This window comes from Bos indicus, chromosome 16, assembly GCF_029378745.1.
Source record: "Bos indicus isolate NIAB-ARS_2022 breed Sahiwal x Tharparkar chromosome 16, NIAB-ARS_B.indTharparkar_mat_pri_1.0, whole genome shotgun sequence".
NCBI lineage: Eukaryota > Metazoa > Chordata > Mammalia > Artiodactyla > Bovidae > Bos > Bos indicus.
The window spans coordinates 39,463,318-39,481,109 of NC_091775.1; the positions used below are offsets into that span (position 1 = coordinate 39,463,318).

The 17,792-nt window shown below is 38.0% G+C and overlaps 1 protein-coding gene across 2 annotated transcripts in view; it reads left to right on the forward strand.

Annotated features, from left to right (window-relative positions):
* The window catches only part of MROH9 (maestro heat like repeat family member 9), a 105,080-nt gene that overhangs the window by 71,069 nt on the left and 16,219 nt on the right, over positions 1–17,792 (forward strand). For both annotated transcript variants that reach the window (XM_070768138.1, XM_070768137.1), the window contains exons 14-19: positions 1,623–1,743; positions 5,471–5,608; positions 8,642–8,818; positions 11,678–11,830; positions 11,933–12,049; positions 12,632–12,734. In XM_070768138.1, coding sequence (XP_070624239.1) covers positions 1,623–1,743; positions 5,471–5,608; positions 8,642–8,818; positions 11,678–11,830; positions 11,933–12,049; positions 12,632–12,734 — 809 coding nt within the window. The remainder of the gene's footprint in view (positions 1–1,622; positions 1,744–5,470; positions 5,609–8,641; positions 8,819–11,677; positions 11,831–11,932; positions 12,050–12,631; positions 12,735–17,792) is intronic.

Consider the following 17,792-nt stretch of genomic DNA (forward strand, 5'->3'; position numbering starts at 1 on the left):
CTCCAAACTTCCAAATCTCTCTTAATAATCTGAATTGCCATTCAACTTCTACTTTTTCACTTATTTTTGAGGGGGGGTTTACTTTTCCTTGCCTTTCTCTCTTACCTAATGATATAGATACCAAATTATCCTTCCTCTACCCAACAAGTTTCTCTTTCAGATAAGGAGAGCTGGAGGGGAATCTGCTTCTTCCTTCCTCTGTTGTTAGCTGATTTCTGCTTTATAGACATCAGATGGTTATAAATGTGCTCCCACTTAGAAGAGGTCTGATATAAACCTGTGCCCAATGAGACAGATAAATTTGGGAAAGTATAATAGAAAAGGGATTTTACTTGTACCACAGTTCTTTTTCTAGTTAATCCACCAGTGAATAGCAAGCTTCTGATTACAGGAATCAGATTTTCTGATCAAGAATCACGATACATGGCCTTGACAACTTAGTAGACCATTTGAAGTTGTGACTGACTCAGAAAGTACAGTGCATATGGTTCCTGGACTCTTGGAGCTTTTAAACCAACATTTTATTTGCACATAGATTTCAAGAACATATCTTATTTTATATAAAAACAAAAGGTGGTACCTTTCCATCCTACAGATAGAATCATTCTATCATCAGTACCTTAGTACATTTGAATCTTCTTACTCAAAGCATGGTCCACATACAAATAGCATCACCTGGGAGTGAAATATGCAGAATCTCAAGGCCCTCTCCAAACCTACTAATCAGAAGCTGCATTTTAGCAAGATCCCTGATTGATCTGTATGCCCATTCAAATTTGAGCATCAGAAAAAGACCCTGATGCTGGGAAAGACTGAGATCAGGAGAAGAAGGGGGTGACAGAGGATGAGATGGTTGGATGGTATCACCAACTCAATGGACATGAGTTTGAGCAAACTCCAGGAGACAGTGGGGGCCAAAGGAGCCCATGTGCTACAGTCCACGGGGTCGCCAAAAGTCAGATGCAAAATAGCAACTGAACAACAACACTTTAGTGCTTCTCTTCCTGGAATCTTCAAATCGAAGCTCTGTTACATGATCCTTCCCAGTCCTGCTAATCTGATCCAGGCCAGCATGTTGGAATAACTGTGAGCCTGGTCACTGGCCCAAGTGTCTTATAGAGAACGGCTCAGTGAATCAGGGCTCACCACCTCTTCTCCTTAATAACCTAGGATATCTCCCAAGATAGTTTCTTAATTATATCATTCAAAGGAATGATTTGGTCTAAAACTACCAGTGTAATCTGTGTGGTCACCTTTGATTGTCAAGATATTTATTTTGTATTATTTATTTTTTCTACTTTTGGTCAGGCATGGATGGGAGCTTGCAGTAACATAGGGCAGTCTATACTGTGACACAGGATAGGAGAAACAGGAAAGAGGACTGATGTTAAGGACAGAGATATTATCAGTGATCCAGGTATATATAACTCCCCAGAGTCTGCACAGAATTCATAATGGGGCTGCAGTTTACCTTGGATTAAGGGATATTTGAGAATATTCTTTTTATCTGCATGATACAAAATATAAGGCTAATGGTTCTCCCTTTTCTACCATTAGCATTTGCTGATGCAGAAAGTGTTTTTATCTTCTTTGCTAATTCAGTGCCTTATTCTTCTTTACAGAACTCTCAGTGAATACAACTTTCCACAGTTTCCAGAGACCTTGCATTATCTCTACAAACTCGCTGTAGAAGGTCCTAGAAGGTCAGAAGACAGTGTCATAACAATAATATTCTTCACTGAAGTGAGTTTCACTAGGAGACTGTGAATAACTGGGTTCTCATTTCCTTTCCTCATCCAAACTTAAATCAACATTCCAGTGTTTTATCTCCCTCTCCATATACTGATTCTTACCAAAAGTTAAGACAATAACAGATATCTGAAGCTGAGGGGGTAAGGTGAAGATAGATTTGGACTATGAGAGGGTTGTCCCTTTAGACTGTTCCAGAAATTGAACTTTGAAGGGGTTTGAATTGTGCAAACTAATTATTTTTGTAGAACTAATTCATATATCTCTGCATGCTTGTTAAAGTATGTGGATAATTGAGTTTACTAAAGGTGCTAGGTAACATTTGGATCTAAATGAGATTTCAGACTGCATGGAGGAAAAAAAAAGAATGGACTAAATAACTGGGTAACATGAAGCTATAGAACTCTATCACTTTGTACATGAACATTACATCAAATATTGGAATGCCATAAAGAATTAAGCAAATTGAAGATTTTTGCTCACAAAAGGCATGTAGAAAATTCTATAAAATGAAATTAACTAAATGAAATCTAATCTTCCCTAAAAGTAATATATAATATACAAGTTTCGATTTAAGGTATGATGCTAAATATTTCCCAAAGTATGACATGATTTCAAACTTCATAGGAAAATAGTTAATAAATTACAAAGGCATACCCCTACACTATAGTATGTACTTCTAAAGCTTTCAGAAGGATACATGAATTAGTTTAACTTAACATTGCAATAGCAAATCACCTATGTTTTTCAAACTTGCTTAATACATTTGAATCTCTCATATTTTATTATGTGACTCATTATTTTTATTGTACTATCCTTTAATTATGTACAAATACTTAACTGGTCTAAACATAACATACCAAATCCCTCCCCTACAATAACACAGTTAAAAGAGATTTACACTTACTATTTGTTTTTAATTTCTATCTCAAATAAAGCAAATGAATTCAGGTTTTTAACATTAACAGATGGATGAAGAGAAAGACAAGTGGTGGGGGAGAAAAAAAGGATGGAGGGAGGGAGAAAAAAAATTTCTTAGCTCAGAAAGGCCTAGAAGTTGTGAGTACCTCTACTCCTCAGATCTTGGTTTCTACATACTGTTTCCCACAAAAGGAACAAGGGTTCCCTGTAGGAATGGTTGATTCCACGGAATGTACACAATGAATCTGAAACACCCTGTTCTGCCAGACTTACTTAAAAAAATGACAGAATGGGTCAAAAGGACACAGAAGCCAGCTTGAAGGACCATCCCCAGGAAAACCTATGACAATCTGATCAACAAAAGGATCGACAGTAATGGCTTAAAATCCTTTGAATAAAATAAGAATCCTTGAGCCTGAAAAAAAAAAACAAATAAAAAATAAACATACAGACTACATAAAATTTATATAAGCGTCATTAATATACCTGATAATGTTGAATGAAACCTAGTTGCCTCTCTCATCATGGATGTAATACTTACTGGATGTAATATTACATCATGGATGTAATACAATTGGAGAGTCACATGACTGTCCTTCCAGGAAATCAGCAATGACCACACTCTTCCACTGCTTTCTCTGTTTAGAATTTCTGGACAATTGTCAACTTTCCAGTTCAACTATGCAGCCTCTTGGCCTTTAGTTATTCTGAGCACACAATCTATGTATTTTACCTTATTTTGGTCTTTTAAGCCAGTGACACCTAAGATAGTATTACCAATGCCCATGCCATATATTTATATTTGTTATTTCTAGTTTTCTACTGGAGTAGGCAATGGCACCCCACTCCAGTACTCTTGCCTGGAAAATCCCACGGACGGAGGAGCCTGGTAGGCTGTAGTCCATGGGGTCACTAAGAGTCAGACACAACTGAGTGACTTCCCTTTCACTTTTCACTTTCACGCACTGGAGAAGGAAATGGCAACCCACTCCAGTGTTCTTGCCTGGAGAATCCCAGGGACAGGGGAGCCTGATGGGCTGCCGTCTATGGGGTCGCACAGAGTCGGACACGACTGAAGCGACTTAGCAGCAGCAGCAGCAGCAGCAGTTTTCTACTACTGTAAATAGCAATCAAGTTTACATCTTTGTGCCTAAATTTTCTTTCTTTTGGTATTTTATTTTCTTATAATAGATTCCAAGAATTTGCAATAATAACTAAAGTGTATAAGCATTCTTGGGCTTCCCTGGTGTCTCAGTGGTAAACAATCTGCCTGCCAATGCAGGAGACGCAGGTTTGATCTCTGGGTCAGGAAGAGCATCTGGAAAAGGAAATGGCAACTCGGCCTGGTATTCTTGCCTGGGAAATCCCATGAACAGAGGAGCCTGGCAGGCTACAGTCCATGGGGTCACAGAAGAGTCGGACACAACTTAGCGACATAAACATTCTCAGTCTGGGGACGGTTAACTGGAAGGCAGGGCCATCGGTGCTCCCCACACAGTTCATGGGTGAGCTCATTCCATAGCACTTCACCACCGTGGACAAGCTCTCCAATGTGAGAGGTAGAATAGATGTCCTGCGGGTGATTTGATTTGTTCTTACTGTTAAAACTTTCAGAGAGGTTGAACATTTTTAAAATATTATTATCTATAAATTAAAGTTTCATATTATGGATACCCTGATCTTTATCCATTTAGCTACTATGACCTTAGTTTTTTCTTAATGAATTGTATGATTCTCTCTCTCACACACACGCACACACACACACACACCACAGATTTGTGGAGGATATCAAGCAACATATGAACACGGTACTTTAAACATCATTAGTGAGATAAATCACAAAGATTAAAAAAAGTCGGTAAAGAAATATTTTCCCCGCCTCAGAGGGTTTATTGATGTTATATGCATTGAGACCATAATTTTAAGATTATGATATGCATTGAAAGTGAAAGTGTTAGTCGCTTAGTCATGTCCAACTCTCTGCAACCCCATGGACTGTAGCAGACCAGGCTCCTCTGTCCATGGGATTCTCTAGGCAAGAATACAGGAGTGGGTTCCTATGCTCTTCTCCAAGGGATATTCTGGACCCAGTGATTGAACCTGGGTCTCCCGGACTTCCCAGGTAATGCTAGAGGTAAAGAACCTGCCTGTCAATACAGGAGACATAAGAGACATGGGTTTGATCTTTGAGTTGGGAAGATCCCCTGGAGTAGGGCACAGCAACCTACTCCAGTATTCTTGCCTGGAGAATCCCATGGGCCGAGGAGCCTGGCGGACTACAGTCCATAGGGCCACAAAGAGTCAGACACAACTGAAGTGACTTAGCACACACACACGCTCCTGCACTGCAGGCAGATTCTTTACCATCTGAGCCACCAGGGAAGCCCATGGTATGCATTACATGGTAGAAAATGAATAAGTAAACATATAACTGCTATTAGGCACCAAGGTTCTCCAGGTAAGAGAAAGAGGAGGCAGCATAAAAGTATAAAAAGTTAAAAAAAAAAAGTTAACATAAACTCTATTATCCTATGTGAAAAATTTCTTTCATCATATCTATATGTATGAAATTTTCTTTCATCATATGTATATAACAAAGCACGTATTTCTTATTACATCTGCTACTTCTCCTTCCCTCTATGGGCCCAGAAATATATGTGAAGTAAAAGTTTGTGTATGTATTTAGAGTTTTAGTGTGATTTGTATTCGTTTTACTAAACATGTCTTGATTTTTATTACTGAAGCAAAAAAATCTTGCTTGGCCATTATTCCATCTACAAACTTAACTGTTTTCTTTTAGCTTCTCAATAATTTCTTCAAGGACCCATTCCCAGAAAAATTTTTGGTTCTCTTCAGAAACTGGGTCAATGATCCCGATCCTGCAGTTTGCAAATTGAGCCTTCAGAAAATTGCCAGTATGGCACCAGTTATCAATGAGGTATGCATGTGTATGTGATTTGTGTCTGCCAGCACTCAAAGTTACGATCTGAGATTTGATGATCTGAGATAACTCAATATCATTACTGACAAAACACTGATTATTTTTAGTTTATACATCACTAAAACAAAGTCAAGTATTTTATCAATAAGGAAACTGAGTTGAATTGAAAGGATGTGTTGTTAATAGGCTTTATCATCTTATTTCTATTTTCCCAGAAGATTATTCACTACACTCAGGACTTATCAAAATTGCCTTACATAAACACTCTTGTTTCAGTCTAAACCACATGTCTGTAAGTTATTTTTCACTCCAACATATACACATGAATACACACTAATTCCTGTCTCAGAGCATTCATTCAAGTTTTTTCTTCCTTTATACTACTTTCCTCCTCCACCCATTCACATTTTTCTTATTTTTCAATGATTATCTCAAGGCAAATTTAACTGAATATTCTGCTTTCTAGCACCCTGATCCCTTTCAGAGCCACTCCAACTATAAGCACTTGCTTATATAATATTTATATTTATGGCTCTCTACCTATGACTCTGAAACTAACAGCATCAGCGTCTCTTGGAAACTTGTTAAAAATGCACCTTGTTAGGCCCTATCACAGGCCTATGTTATCACAAATCCTAGAGGTTGTGCCCACCAACCTATGACTTCAAAATTCCTCCAGGTGATCCTCAGTTAAGTTCGGTTCAGTCACTCAGTCGTGTCTGATTCTTTGCAAATCCATAGACTGCAGATTACCAGGCTTCTCTGTCCATCACCAACTCCCGGAGTTGCTCAAAATCACATCTATCGAGTTGGTGATGCCATCCAGCCAACTCATCCTCTGTCGTCCCTTTCTCCTTCTGCCTTCTATCTTTCCCAGCATCAAGGTCTTTTCAAAAGAGTCAGTTCTTCACATCAGGTGGCCAAAGTATTGGAGTTTCAGCTTCAGCATCAGTCCTTCCAATGAATATTCAGGACTGATTTCCTTTAGGATCAACTGGTTTCATCTCCTTGCAGTCCAAGGGACACTTAAGAGTCTTTTCCAACATCACAGGTCAAAAGCATCAATTCTTCGGCACTCAGCTTTCTTTATGGTCCAACTCTCACATGCATACATGACTACTGGGAAAACCATAGCTTTGACTAGATGGACCTTTGTTGGCAAAGTAATGTCTCTGCTTTTTAATATGCTGTCTAGGTTGGTCATAGCTTTTCTTCCAAGGAGTAAGCATCTTTTAATTTCAAGGCTGCAGTCACCATGTGCAGTGATTTTGGAGCCCAGGAAAATAAAGTCTGTCACTGTTTCCCTTGTTTCCCCATCTATTTGCCATGAAGTGATGGGACCGGATGCCATAATCTTAGTTTTCTGAATGTTGAGTTTTAAACCAACTTTTTCCCTCTCCTCTCTCACTTTCATCAAGAGACTCTTTAGTTCCTCTTTGCTTTATGCCATAAGGGTGGTGTCATCTGTGTATCTGAGGTTATTCATATTTCTCCCTGCAGTCTTGATTCCAGCTTTTGTTTCATCCAACCCAGCATTTTGCATGATGTACTCTGCATAGAAATTAAATAAGCAGGGTGACAATATACAGCCTTGATGTATTCCTTTCCCAATTTTGAACCAGTCCGTTGTTCCATGTCTGGTTCTAACTGTTGCTTATTGACCTGCATACAGATTTCTCAGGAGGCAGGTGAGGTGGTCTGATATTCCCATCTCCTGAAGAATTTTCCACAGTTTGTTGTGATCCACACAGGCAAAGATTTTAGCCAGGTGATTCTGGTACAGGCTAAACTGGAGAACTACTGTCCCATATCATTTCCCACTGTCATGTGAATACTTGCCTTCCCAGAAGAGTACATCAAAGCATATTCCTAAGTTTTGTAATTCACTTGCAAATTCCAAAGTACCTTGCACAATGCTGAGACTGCAGATATTCCATAAATTGTTACTGATTTAATAAGAAATTTAATAAATCCTAGTATATGTATTTGGAGAAGGAAATGGCAACCCACTCCAGTGTTCTTGCCTGGAGAATCCCAGGGACGGCAGAGCCTGGTTGGGCTGCCGTCTCTGGGGTCGCACAGAGTCAGACACGACTGAAGCGACTTAACAGCAGTAGCAGCAGCAGTATATGTATTAAGCATAGTCTCTGAAAGCTTAAAGACAGTCAGTGGGCACTCATTTTAAATTTAGAATGAAGTGAGCCATAGTTAATTTGCTTTAGATAAATCATAGGAGTCAATAGTATGAATTATAAATAGAAAGTTATTTATTGCCTTGTCTAGTGCTCTGACCAAGAGAGACACAGTAGAAAGTGATCTGGATTGAGGTTTAATATACCATCTACTAGTAAGGACTCAGTTTTCCTGCATGACACAAGCGTCTTCTGGCTATTACTTTGGCAAATGGTATTTATTTCTTTTACTTCTTTTCTTTCCAGCCTTTCTTTCTCTTTTTTGACGCCTCCTTTTCATGTTTTAATGGCTTGATACTCTGCATGTCTCTGATCTGCAATTGAGGCCCACAACTTAGCTCAGGAGCTCAGTGGCTCTCATGTTTAGATGTTAGTACTGCCAATGGCATGTTGGTAAATATTTATTAAACAATCAACTCTGTGAAAATAAGACCACTTATTCCCTGATGTAAATACTCCCACCATCGCTGATTTCAATCTATCAAAGGGACATCAGTAAACATGGATCTGGGCAGAGATGCACAGTAGCACATTATTAGTTAATATTTCCACCATCCAGATACAATACATGTAAACAACCTGAAAGGCAGAAAAAATTAGAAAATTTAGCAAAAGAAATAGGAAGAAATGAGTCTTGAATATTTACTACCATTGTTTTTTATTTCTAAATTTACAAAATTTAAATTTTTAATAGTGACTTTTTTTGACAATTGATTCCTATAAGCCAGCCCCAGCACATCACTGCATGGTGCCCACAATCAGAGGTGTGCGTATCAAATGCTACCTCAAGTCTCCTTCTAGTCCCTAATTCCCACCGCTTTCTTTCTGTTATACATAGATAGAAAATGTCTGCAGCTTGTTAACATCCATCTTGGACGCCTTCCTTTCCAAAGACATGACTGTTATAATCCGGGCCTTGATAACCCTCAGAAAACTTTTAGACAGACTGGACAAGGTGACCTACTCCTCCCTGTCTACCAGAATTGCCTCCAGCTACTGTCCTTTGATGGATCATGTGAGTTTCTCACAGATATGTGAGATCATTGGGTTTCATCATTCAGCTGAAGCGCCAGCTAAGGCAATGATATTACATTCCAGAATAAGTGAACAGAAGGCAGTCAATTTGTGCCGATCTGCCATTTGTTTTCCAGAGATAATAATATTGACCAAGTAAGCTCTAAGTTTGTATATGTGTTTTTACACATTTTTAAAATTTTATGTATTCATTTATTTTTGGCTGTGCTGGGTCTTCCGTGCTGCTCGGGCTTTTCTCTAGTTGCAGCAAGCAGGGGCTATACTCTAGTCGCAGTGCACAGTCTTCTCACTGTAGTTTCCTCTCTCGTTTCAGAGTATGGGCTTCAGGGTACGTGGGCTTCAGTCGTTGCTGCACATGCGCTCAGTTGCTGTGGCTCCTGGGCTCTAGAGCACAGGCTAATTGAGACTCACAGGCTTAGTTGCTCCATGGCATGAGAGATCTTCCCGGATCAGGGATCAAACCCATGTCTCCTGCATTGGTAGGCAGATTCTTTACCACAGAGCCACCAGGAAAGCCCTGTATGTTTGTTTTTAAGCTACAGAAGTCTGACCATAGGAAATGAGAGTCAAAATGTAGCCTTTATTTTTAGATGAAAGAGGAATTGTAGTTTAGTGGCTATATTTGTTAACACAGAATCTGGACTTTCTATGTTCAAATCCCTGTGCTGCCACTGACTAGCTGTGAAATCTTGAGCAAGTGGCTCAGTCTGTTAGTACATCATCTGTAAAACAGAGTGAGTAGCAGGTATATTATGGGTATTAGAGTTGACATGTGTAATACCCCAAATGAATTTATTATCATAGAAAACATTAATTAGAAAGTCTTTGATCAGAAAGTTGTGCATTTTGAAAATTCTCATTTTTATGGTAATGTGTAGTATTTATGGTAAATGTATAGTTTATTAAAAATATAGTATTTTAATAAACAAGAACATGTTGGTATGCTATGAGAAATCTATTTGTTTTTAAAGACTCCTTTGATGAGTTGTTTGTGAACCAGAGAATTGTGTCATAGTAAATTATCTTGCCAAAATTTGTAACTTCTTACTAGTTCTGCAGATTTCATTGAAAGGGGGCTCAATATTATTAAATTATAGAAAGAGGAAACTTAGTGGCAGAAAAGATTTTTATAAGGACATAATAATAGTAATAATAACACTGGCTAAAATTTATTGAGCATTTACTGTACACCAGGCATTATTCTAAGGGATTTACATGGACAATTTCATATAATTCTCTAGACAACTCTCTTGGGCTTCCCTTGTGGCTCAGCACGTAAAGAATCCACCTGCAATGTGGGACACCTGAGTTCAATCACTGGGTTGGGAAGGTCCCCTGGAGAAGGGAAAGGCTACTTACTACAGTATTTTGGCCTGGAGAATTCCATGGACTGAATAGTCCACAGGGTCCCAAAGAGTCGGACATGACTGAGCGACTTTCACTTTCACTAGAAGACAACTCTATTACTATTTTCCAGTTTACATATAAGCAAACTGAGGCAAACTGAAGTGAATATTAGACCAAGTTCATACAGCTGATAATTAGTATGTCCATGTAAATAATTATCTTCAAAGTGGAATAATATTTTTGTAAAACCTGGAAGTGATATTATATTTTTTAAAAATTAACCTCTTCCTCTGACTTGTAATTTTTCTCTTCTAGAATCCTTATAATCCAATCACCATCCTATTTGGACTAAGTAAACCCTTGGAAACCTAGTATTATGCCAGTATGCAAAGAACTCGCGTTGGTATTCAGTAGCAATTCTGTAAAGGCCTCCAGCATTTGAATATATCATGGTTACATTACCCTAAGTATTTTGATAGAAATTATCTCCATGTTATATGGATTTTTACATGTTATATCTTTCAGTTCAGTTCAGTTGCTCAGTCATGTCTGACTCTTTGTGACCCCATGGACTGCAGCATGCCAGGCTTCCCTGTCCATCACCAACTCTCGAAGCTTGCTCAAACGCATGTCCATCAAGTTGGTGATGCCATGCAACCATCTCATCCTCTGTCGTCCCCTTTCCCTCCAGCCTTCAATCTTTCCCAGAATCAGGGTCTTTTTCAATGAGTCAGTTCTTCGCATCAGGTGACCAAAGTATTGGAGTTTCAGCTTCATCATCAGTTCTTCCAATGAATATTCAGGACTGATTTTCTTTAGGATTGACTGGTTTGATCTCCTTGCAGTCCAAAGGACTCACAAGAGTCTTCTCCAACACCACAGTTCAAAAGCATCAATTCTTCAGCTCTAAGCTTTCTTTATGGTTCAACTCTCACATCCATACATGGCTACTGGAAAAATTATAGCTTTGACTAGATGCACTGTTATTGGCAAAGTAATATCTCTGCTTTCTAATATACTGTCTAGGTTGGTCATAGCTTTTCTTCCAAGGAGCAAGAACTATGGATGGAGGTTCATGACATTGTACAGGAGACAGTGATCAAGACCATCCCCAATTATATCTTTAGTATATTATTAAATACTATCTTCCTAAATTTAAGAAGCTCACTTTTCACAGGGGATTTTATTTCATGTAATATGAATTTTGGTAAGTAAGTCTTATTTTAAAATCAGAAGAAGAGATGATTTCTTAGACCCAAGGTGAATTTACCCAAGGTGAATCTTTTCTAAAAACAAATGATAAATATATACACACACATATATACACATCATATATAGTTATATACATTATATAAATATATATACTATATAGTGTGTGTGTGTATATATATATATATATATATATATACATACTATATGTTAGTGTGTGTATATATTTAGTGTGTGTGTATATATATCCTCAAATGAGGTCTTTTCTGTGTGCATGTTTTAGGGTAATGAAGGTATTCGGAGTATGGCCATTCGCCACTTTGGTCAGTTACTCATGGACATGAGTCAGTATACATGGATGCTAAATGATGTGGTTTATGCAGGCTTGGTGCCTCTGATCCTGTTTTTGGAAGACACAGAGGAAAGAGTAGTTAAAGTAAGTCCTAAAATTTTGTTTGTCTTAGTTTTGCAGAGAATCACAGTGTTTTATATAACACCAGATGGAATGGATCTTTACTGACCTTTTTCTGCTTCACAGGCATGTAAATATACATTAAAAATCTGTGCCTCAGAATTAAAATGGTCAACATTATATTTCCTAAAGGATGAATATTACAATTTTGAGCTGGTGGTGCTCAACATCTGTAACAATCTTGTAAGTGTCCACTCAAGATTTACTACCCTAAGAGTTACCAAGACAATGTTAAAGGATATACAAAGTGATGAAAAGCATAATGGGCACAAGGTGAATCCAGAAGGACTCTGAAGAGAAGATAATAAGTGGACAATTACAGCTAGGGCTTGAGACCAGACAAAAATTAAATTTTCCCACTTTCTTCTCCTTTACATGGATCATCTATTTTTTCTTCCTCCAACCCACCTACTTTGAGCAGTCTAAAGATGGGCACAGCATTTCAGATCACCAAAAGAAAAACTGGAATTAGTTTTCCATGGCTGAATGAGCTGGTTTTCTGAAAATCAGCATAAACTGCAACAATAGACAGGTAGGGATGGAAGGATGTTAACCAAAGGTTGGAAACCCAAAAACTGGATATCATATAACAAGCTGAATAATACCTGCAAGCAAGAGAGTAACGTTTCTACATAGAAACCCCCAAGTTTTAACCTGGCCCTGATTTGGTATAAGCAACCAAGTTCATTTCCCTGGAAGCCTCTCTGAATTTAGCATATGTATATTTTCAAGAAGTGAGAGAATTTTTTTCCTTTTTATTTTCAGCTTATTTCTCATCAAAAATACATTACAGATTTGATATCTGAGACCTTAGGATTCTTGGAGAGTTCCAGAACATATCTGAGAAGAGGATCAGTTATTTTACTAGGTAAGTAAAATTCAATTCTCATTTCCTAATTTGTCTTAACAGGTAAAGAATGGATAGCAGCTAAAAGTTTTCCTTGAAAAAATTATAGATTTTCTTTGTTTAGGATGGACTTTAATTTTCAGATGATATCTATAATGAGCAGAAGTTAAAATATATGATGAGAATAGAGTTCTATTTTATAATACACAGCTGAGTATAAGTATGTAATTAAACTATCATACAAAATATTCAACCGGATGAATTTCAAAATTTAAGAAGGTGGCAAACCACTAAAGTTCTCCCTTGCTGCTTAAAAATCACCTCTCCCCATTGAAGAATAATATATTTTTTTAAATGCCAGTCTTTAACAAAACATGAACATCTCTAACACAAATTACAACACATGAGTGATAGTCGCTCCATCCTGTCCAACTCCTTGCAACCCATCAACCGTCACCTGCCAGGCTCCTTTGTCCATGGAATTCTCCAGGCAAGAATACTGGAGTAGGTTGCCATTCCCTTCTCCAGGGGATCTTCCCAAATTATGGACTGAACCCGGGTCTCCCACATTGCAGGCAGATTCTTTACCATCTGAGCTACCAGGGAAGCCCACAACAGATGAGGAAGAGCTACCAAATCCAATAAAGTTCAACAAAAGAAAATGTAGAGTTGAGGGAGTACAGTAAGATTCTAAAAGAAGACAACCAAAATTTTCAACCTTGAACAAATCTGACCAACCAGTTTTTTTTCCCACTAGCTTCTTACCACGAAGATCAAAACTGCTGCTGCTGCTGCTGCTAAGTCGCTTCAGTCATGTCCGACTCTGTGCGACCCCATAGACGGCAGCCCACCAGGCTCCCGCGTCCCTGGGATTCTCCAGGCAAGAACACTGGAGTGGGTTGCCATTTCCTTCTCCAATGCATGAAAGTGAAAAGTGAAAGTGAAGTCGCTCAGTCGTGTTCCACTCTTAGTGACCCCATAGACTGCAGCCTACCAGACTCCTCCATACATGGCAAGAGTACTGGAGTGGGGTGCCATTGCCTTGTCTGAAGATCAAAACTAATAATCCTTTATTTGGAATGAGAGGAAGGAGTTCCCATTTGCCATCAGGAAGTACGTAGGGCATCAAAGAATGAGAAAATACTTAGTCATATCATACTTGTGGGCTTCCCAGGTAGCTCAGCTGTAAAGAATGCACTTGCAATGCAGGAAACAAATCAAATCTTAAAAAATGTTTCTACACCCGAACTCAGAAAGAACTCTCAAAACTCTAAAAGAAAGTGATGTTTCTGCTTCCAGTTCCCAAACTGGTAAACCATTACTCATCATTCTCAACAGATCACTCCTTTGGGGAATGGGAGAGAGGTACCACCAACCAAAACAAGTATAAAAAGAAACTGTGGATTACGGCTCCTTTTGAATCAGCGTCTATCTTAGGGAGGCAGAACGCGCTTCTCTAATGTTCTATGTCCAATATAACTATCAATACTTTGGCAGAAATAAATTGAGATCTATCTTTCTTTGAAGTTGAAAACAAAATGTTTCTACAGAGTACTTGAAAATGATAATAATTATATTCATGAATCCAAAACATTTAAAAATAAAGGTCTATAGATATAAGTGCTCAGGAATATATAATGGTAAAATGGGAGCACATGTAAAATAATCTTTCAAAGTATGGTAGGAAGTGTAAGAAAAATATATAACCATTATTTTAAAAAAAAAAAAAAAAACTACATTGCAGGCAATGGAAGAAAATACATAGTGTTGATAACCCAGTAAGGGACAAGAAGTAAAGGGTTGAGAAATGGTAGCAAAATAAGATGTAAACCAATAAGAAATAGTTTGAAAAGTTAGGGAGTAATGATAGAGAAGACAGATTACAGAAAGATAATATCCCTGAAGAAATAATGGACAATTAAAACAGAAAAAAAGTATTCAAAGGTAAAATTTAAAAACTAAAGGAATTTTTAATTAAATATGCTGAAGATGGTAAAAATTTTCAAGACATATTTTATACAGAATAAAACATTCCTAACAAAGTTATTGGACTTTAGAGTTAAAGAATTCTCTGAACATTTGGGTAAAAAGTCACCTATACATTACAAAATAAATAAATCTTCCATTAGACTTCTCCACTTCAGTATTCAACTCTAAAATATAGTGGAACAGTACCTACAAATCCTTAGTAGAAAAATATGTGACCAAAGATTTTTAGATCATCAAAATTATGCCATGCTGTTCTTAGTCATTCAGTCATGTCCGACTCTTTGCGACCCATGGACAACAGCCTCCAAGCTCTCTGCCATGAGGATTCTCCAGGCAAGAATACAGCAGTGGGTTGTCCTGCCCTCCTCCAGGGGATCTTCCCAACCCAGGGATTAAACCCAGGTGTCTCACCTTGTAAGCAGATTCTTTACTATCTGAGCCAACAGGGAAGTCCAAGAATACTGGAGTGGGTAGCCTATTCCTTCTCCAGGGGATCTTCCTGATCCAGGAAGTGAACCAGGGTCTCCTACATGGCAGGCAGATTCTTTACCAGTTGAGCTACCAGGGAAGCTCCATCAAAATTATATCCAGCTATAAAGATAATAAAATATTTCTAAAACACAAAAACTCAGCAAAAGTTCATTACCATGAACCCTTAAAGAAAGCAGTGATGGGGGGAGGAGCCAAGATGGCGGAGGAGTAGGACGGGGAGAACACTTTGTCCCCCACAAATTCATCAAAAGAGCATCTAAACATCGAGTAAACTCCACAAAACAACTACTGAATGCCGGAAGAGGACATCAGGCACCCAGAAAAGCAACCCAACTCTTCGAAAGGAGAGAGAAGAAATACAGCTCCACCCACCAGAACACCGACACAAGCTTCCCTAACCAGGAAACCTTGACAAGCCACCTGTACAAACCCACACACAGCGAGGAAAAGCCACAATAAAGAGAACTCCACAAACTGCCAGAATACTGAAAGGACACCCCAAACTCAGCAATTTAAACAAGATGAAGAGACAGAGGAATACCCAGCAGGTAAAGGAACAGGATAAATGCCCACCAAACCAAACAAAAGAGGAAGAGATAGGGAATCTACCTGATAAAGAATTCCAAATAATGATAGTGAAATTGATCCAAAATCTTGAAATTAAAATAGAATCACAGATAAATAGCCTGGAGACAAGGATTGAGAAGATGCAAGAAAGGTTTAACAAGGACCTAGAAGAAATAAAAAAGAGTCAATATATAATGCATAATGCAATAAATGAAATTAAAAACACTCTGGAGGCAACAAATAGTAGAATAACAGAGGCAGAAGATAGGATTAGTGAATTAGAAGATAGAATGGTAGAAATAAATGAATCAGAGAGGATAAAAGAAAAACGAATTAGAAGAAATGAGGACAATCTCAGAGACCTCCAGGACAATATTAAACGCTACAACATTCGAATCATAGGGGTTCCAGAAGAAGAAGACAAAAAGAAAGACCATGAGAAAATACTTGAGGAGATAATAGTTGAAAACTTCCCTAAAATGGGGAAGGAAATAATCACCCAAGTTCAGGAAACCCAGAGAGTCCCAAATAGGATAAACCCAAGGTGAAACACCCCAAGACACATATTAATCAAATTAACAAAGATCAAACACAAAGAACAAATATTAAAAGCAGCAAGGGAAAAACAACAAATAACACACAAGGGAATTCCCATAAGGATAACAGCTGATCTTTCAATAGAAACTCTTCAAGCCAGGAGGGAATGGCAAGACATACTTAAAATGATGAAAGAAAATAACCTACAGCCCAGATTATTGTACCCAGCAAGGATCTCATTCAAGTATGAAGGAGAAATCAAAAGCTTCTCAGACAAGCAAAAGCTGAGAGAATTCTGCACCACCAAACCAGCTCTCCAACAAATACTAAAGGATATTCTCTAGACAGGAAACACAAAAACGGTGTATAAATTCGAACCCAAAACAATAAAGTAAATGGCAACAGGATCATACTTATCAGTAATTACCTTAAACATAAATGGGTTGAATGCCCCAACCAAAAGACAAAGACTGGCTGAATGGATACAAAAACAAGACCCCTACATATGTTGTCTACAAGAGACCCACCTCAAAACAGGGGACACATACAGACTGAAAGTGAAGGGCTGGAAAAAGATTTTCCATGCAAATAGGGACCAAAAGAAAGCAGGAGTAGCAATACTCATATCAGATAAAATAGACTTTAAAACAAAGGCTGTGAAAAGAGACAAAGATGGTCACTACACAATGATCAAAGGATCAATCCAAGAAGAAGATATAACAATTATAAATATATATGCACCCAACACGGGAGCACCGCAGTATGTAAGACAAATGCTAACAAGTATGAAAGGAGAAATTAACAATAACACAATAATAGTGGGAGACTTTAATACCCCACTCACATCTATGGATAGATCAACTAAACAGAAAATTAACAAGGAAACACAAACTTTAAATGATACAATAGACCAGTTAGACCTAATTGATATCTATAGGACATTTCATCCCAAAACAATGAATTTCACCTTTTTCTCAAGCGCACATGGAACCTTCTCCAGGATAGATCACATCCTGGGCCATAAATCTAGCCTTGGTAAATTCCAAAAAATTGAAATCATTCCAAGCATCTTTTCTGACCACAATGCAGTAAGATTAGATCTCAATTACAGGAGAAAAACTATTAAAAATTCCAACATATGGAGGCTGAACAACATGCTGCTGAATAACCAACAAATCACAGAAGAAATCAAAAAAGAAATCAAAATTTGCATAGAAATGAATGAAAATGAAAACACAACAACCCAAAACCTGTGGGACATGGTAAAAGCAGTCCTAAGGGGAAAGTTCATAGCAATACAGGCACACCTCAAGAAACAAGAAAAAAGTCAAATAAATAACCTAACTCTACACCTAAAGCAACTAGAAAAGGAAGAAATGAAGAACCCCAGGGTTAGTAGAAGGAAAGAAATCTTAAAAATTAGAGCAGAAATAAATGCAAAAGAAACAAAAGAGACCATAGCAAAAATCAACAAAACCAAAAGCTGGTTCTTTG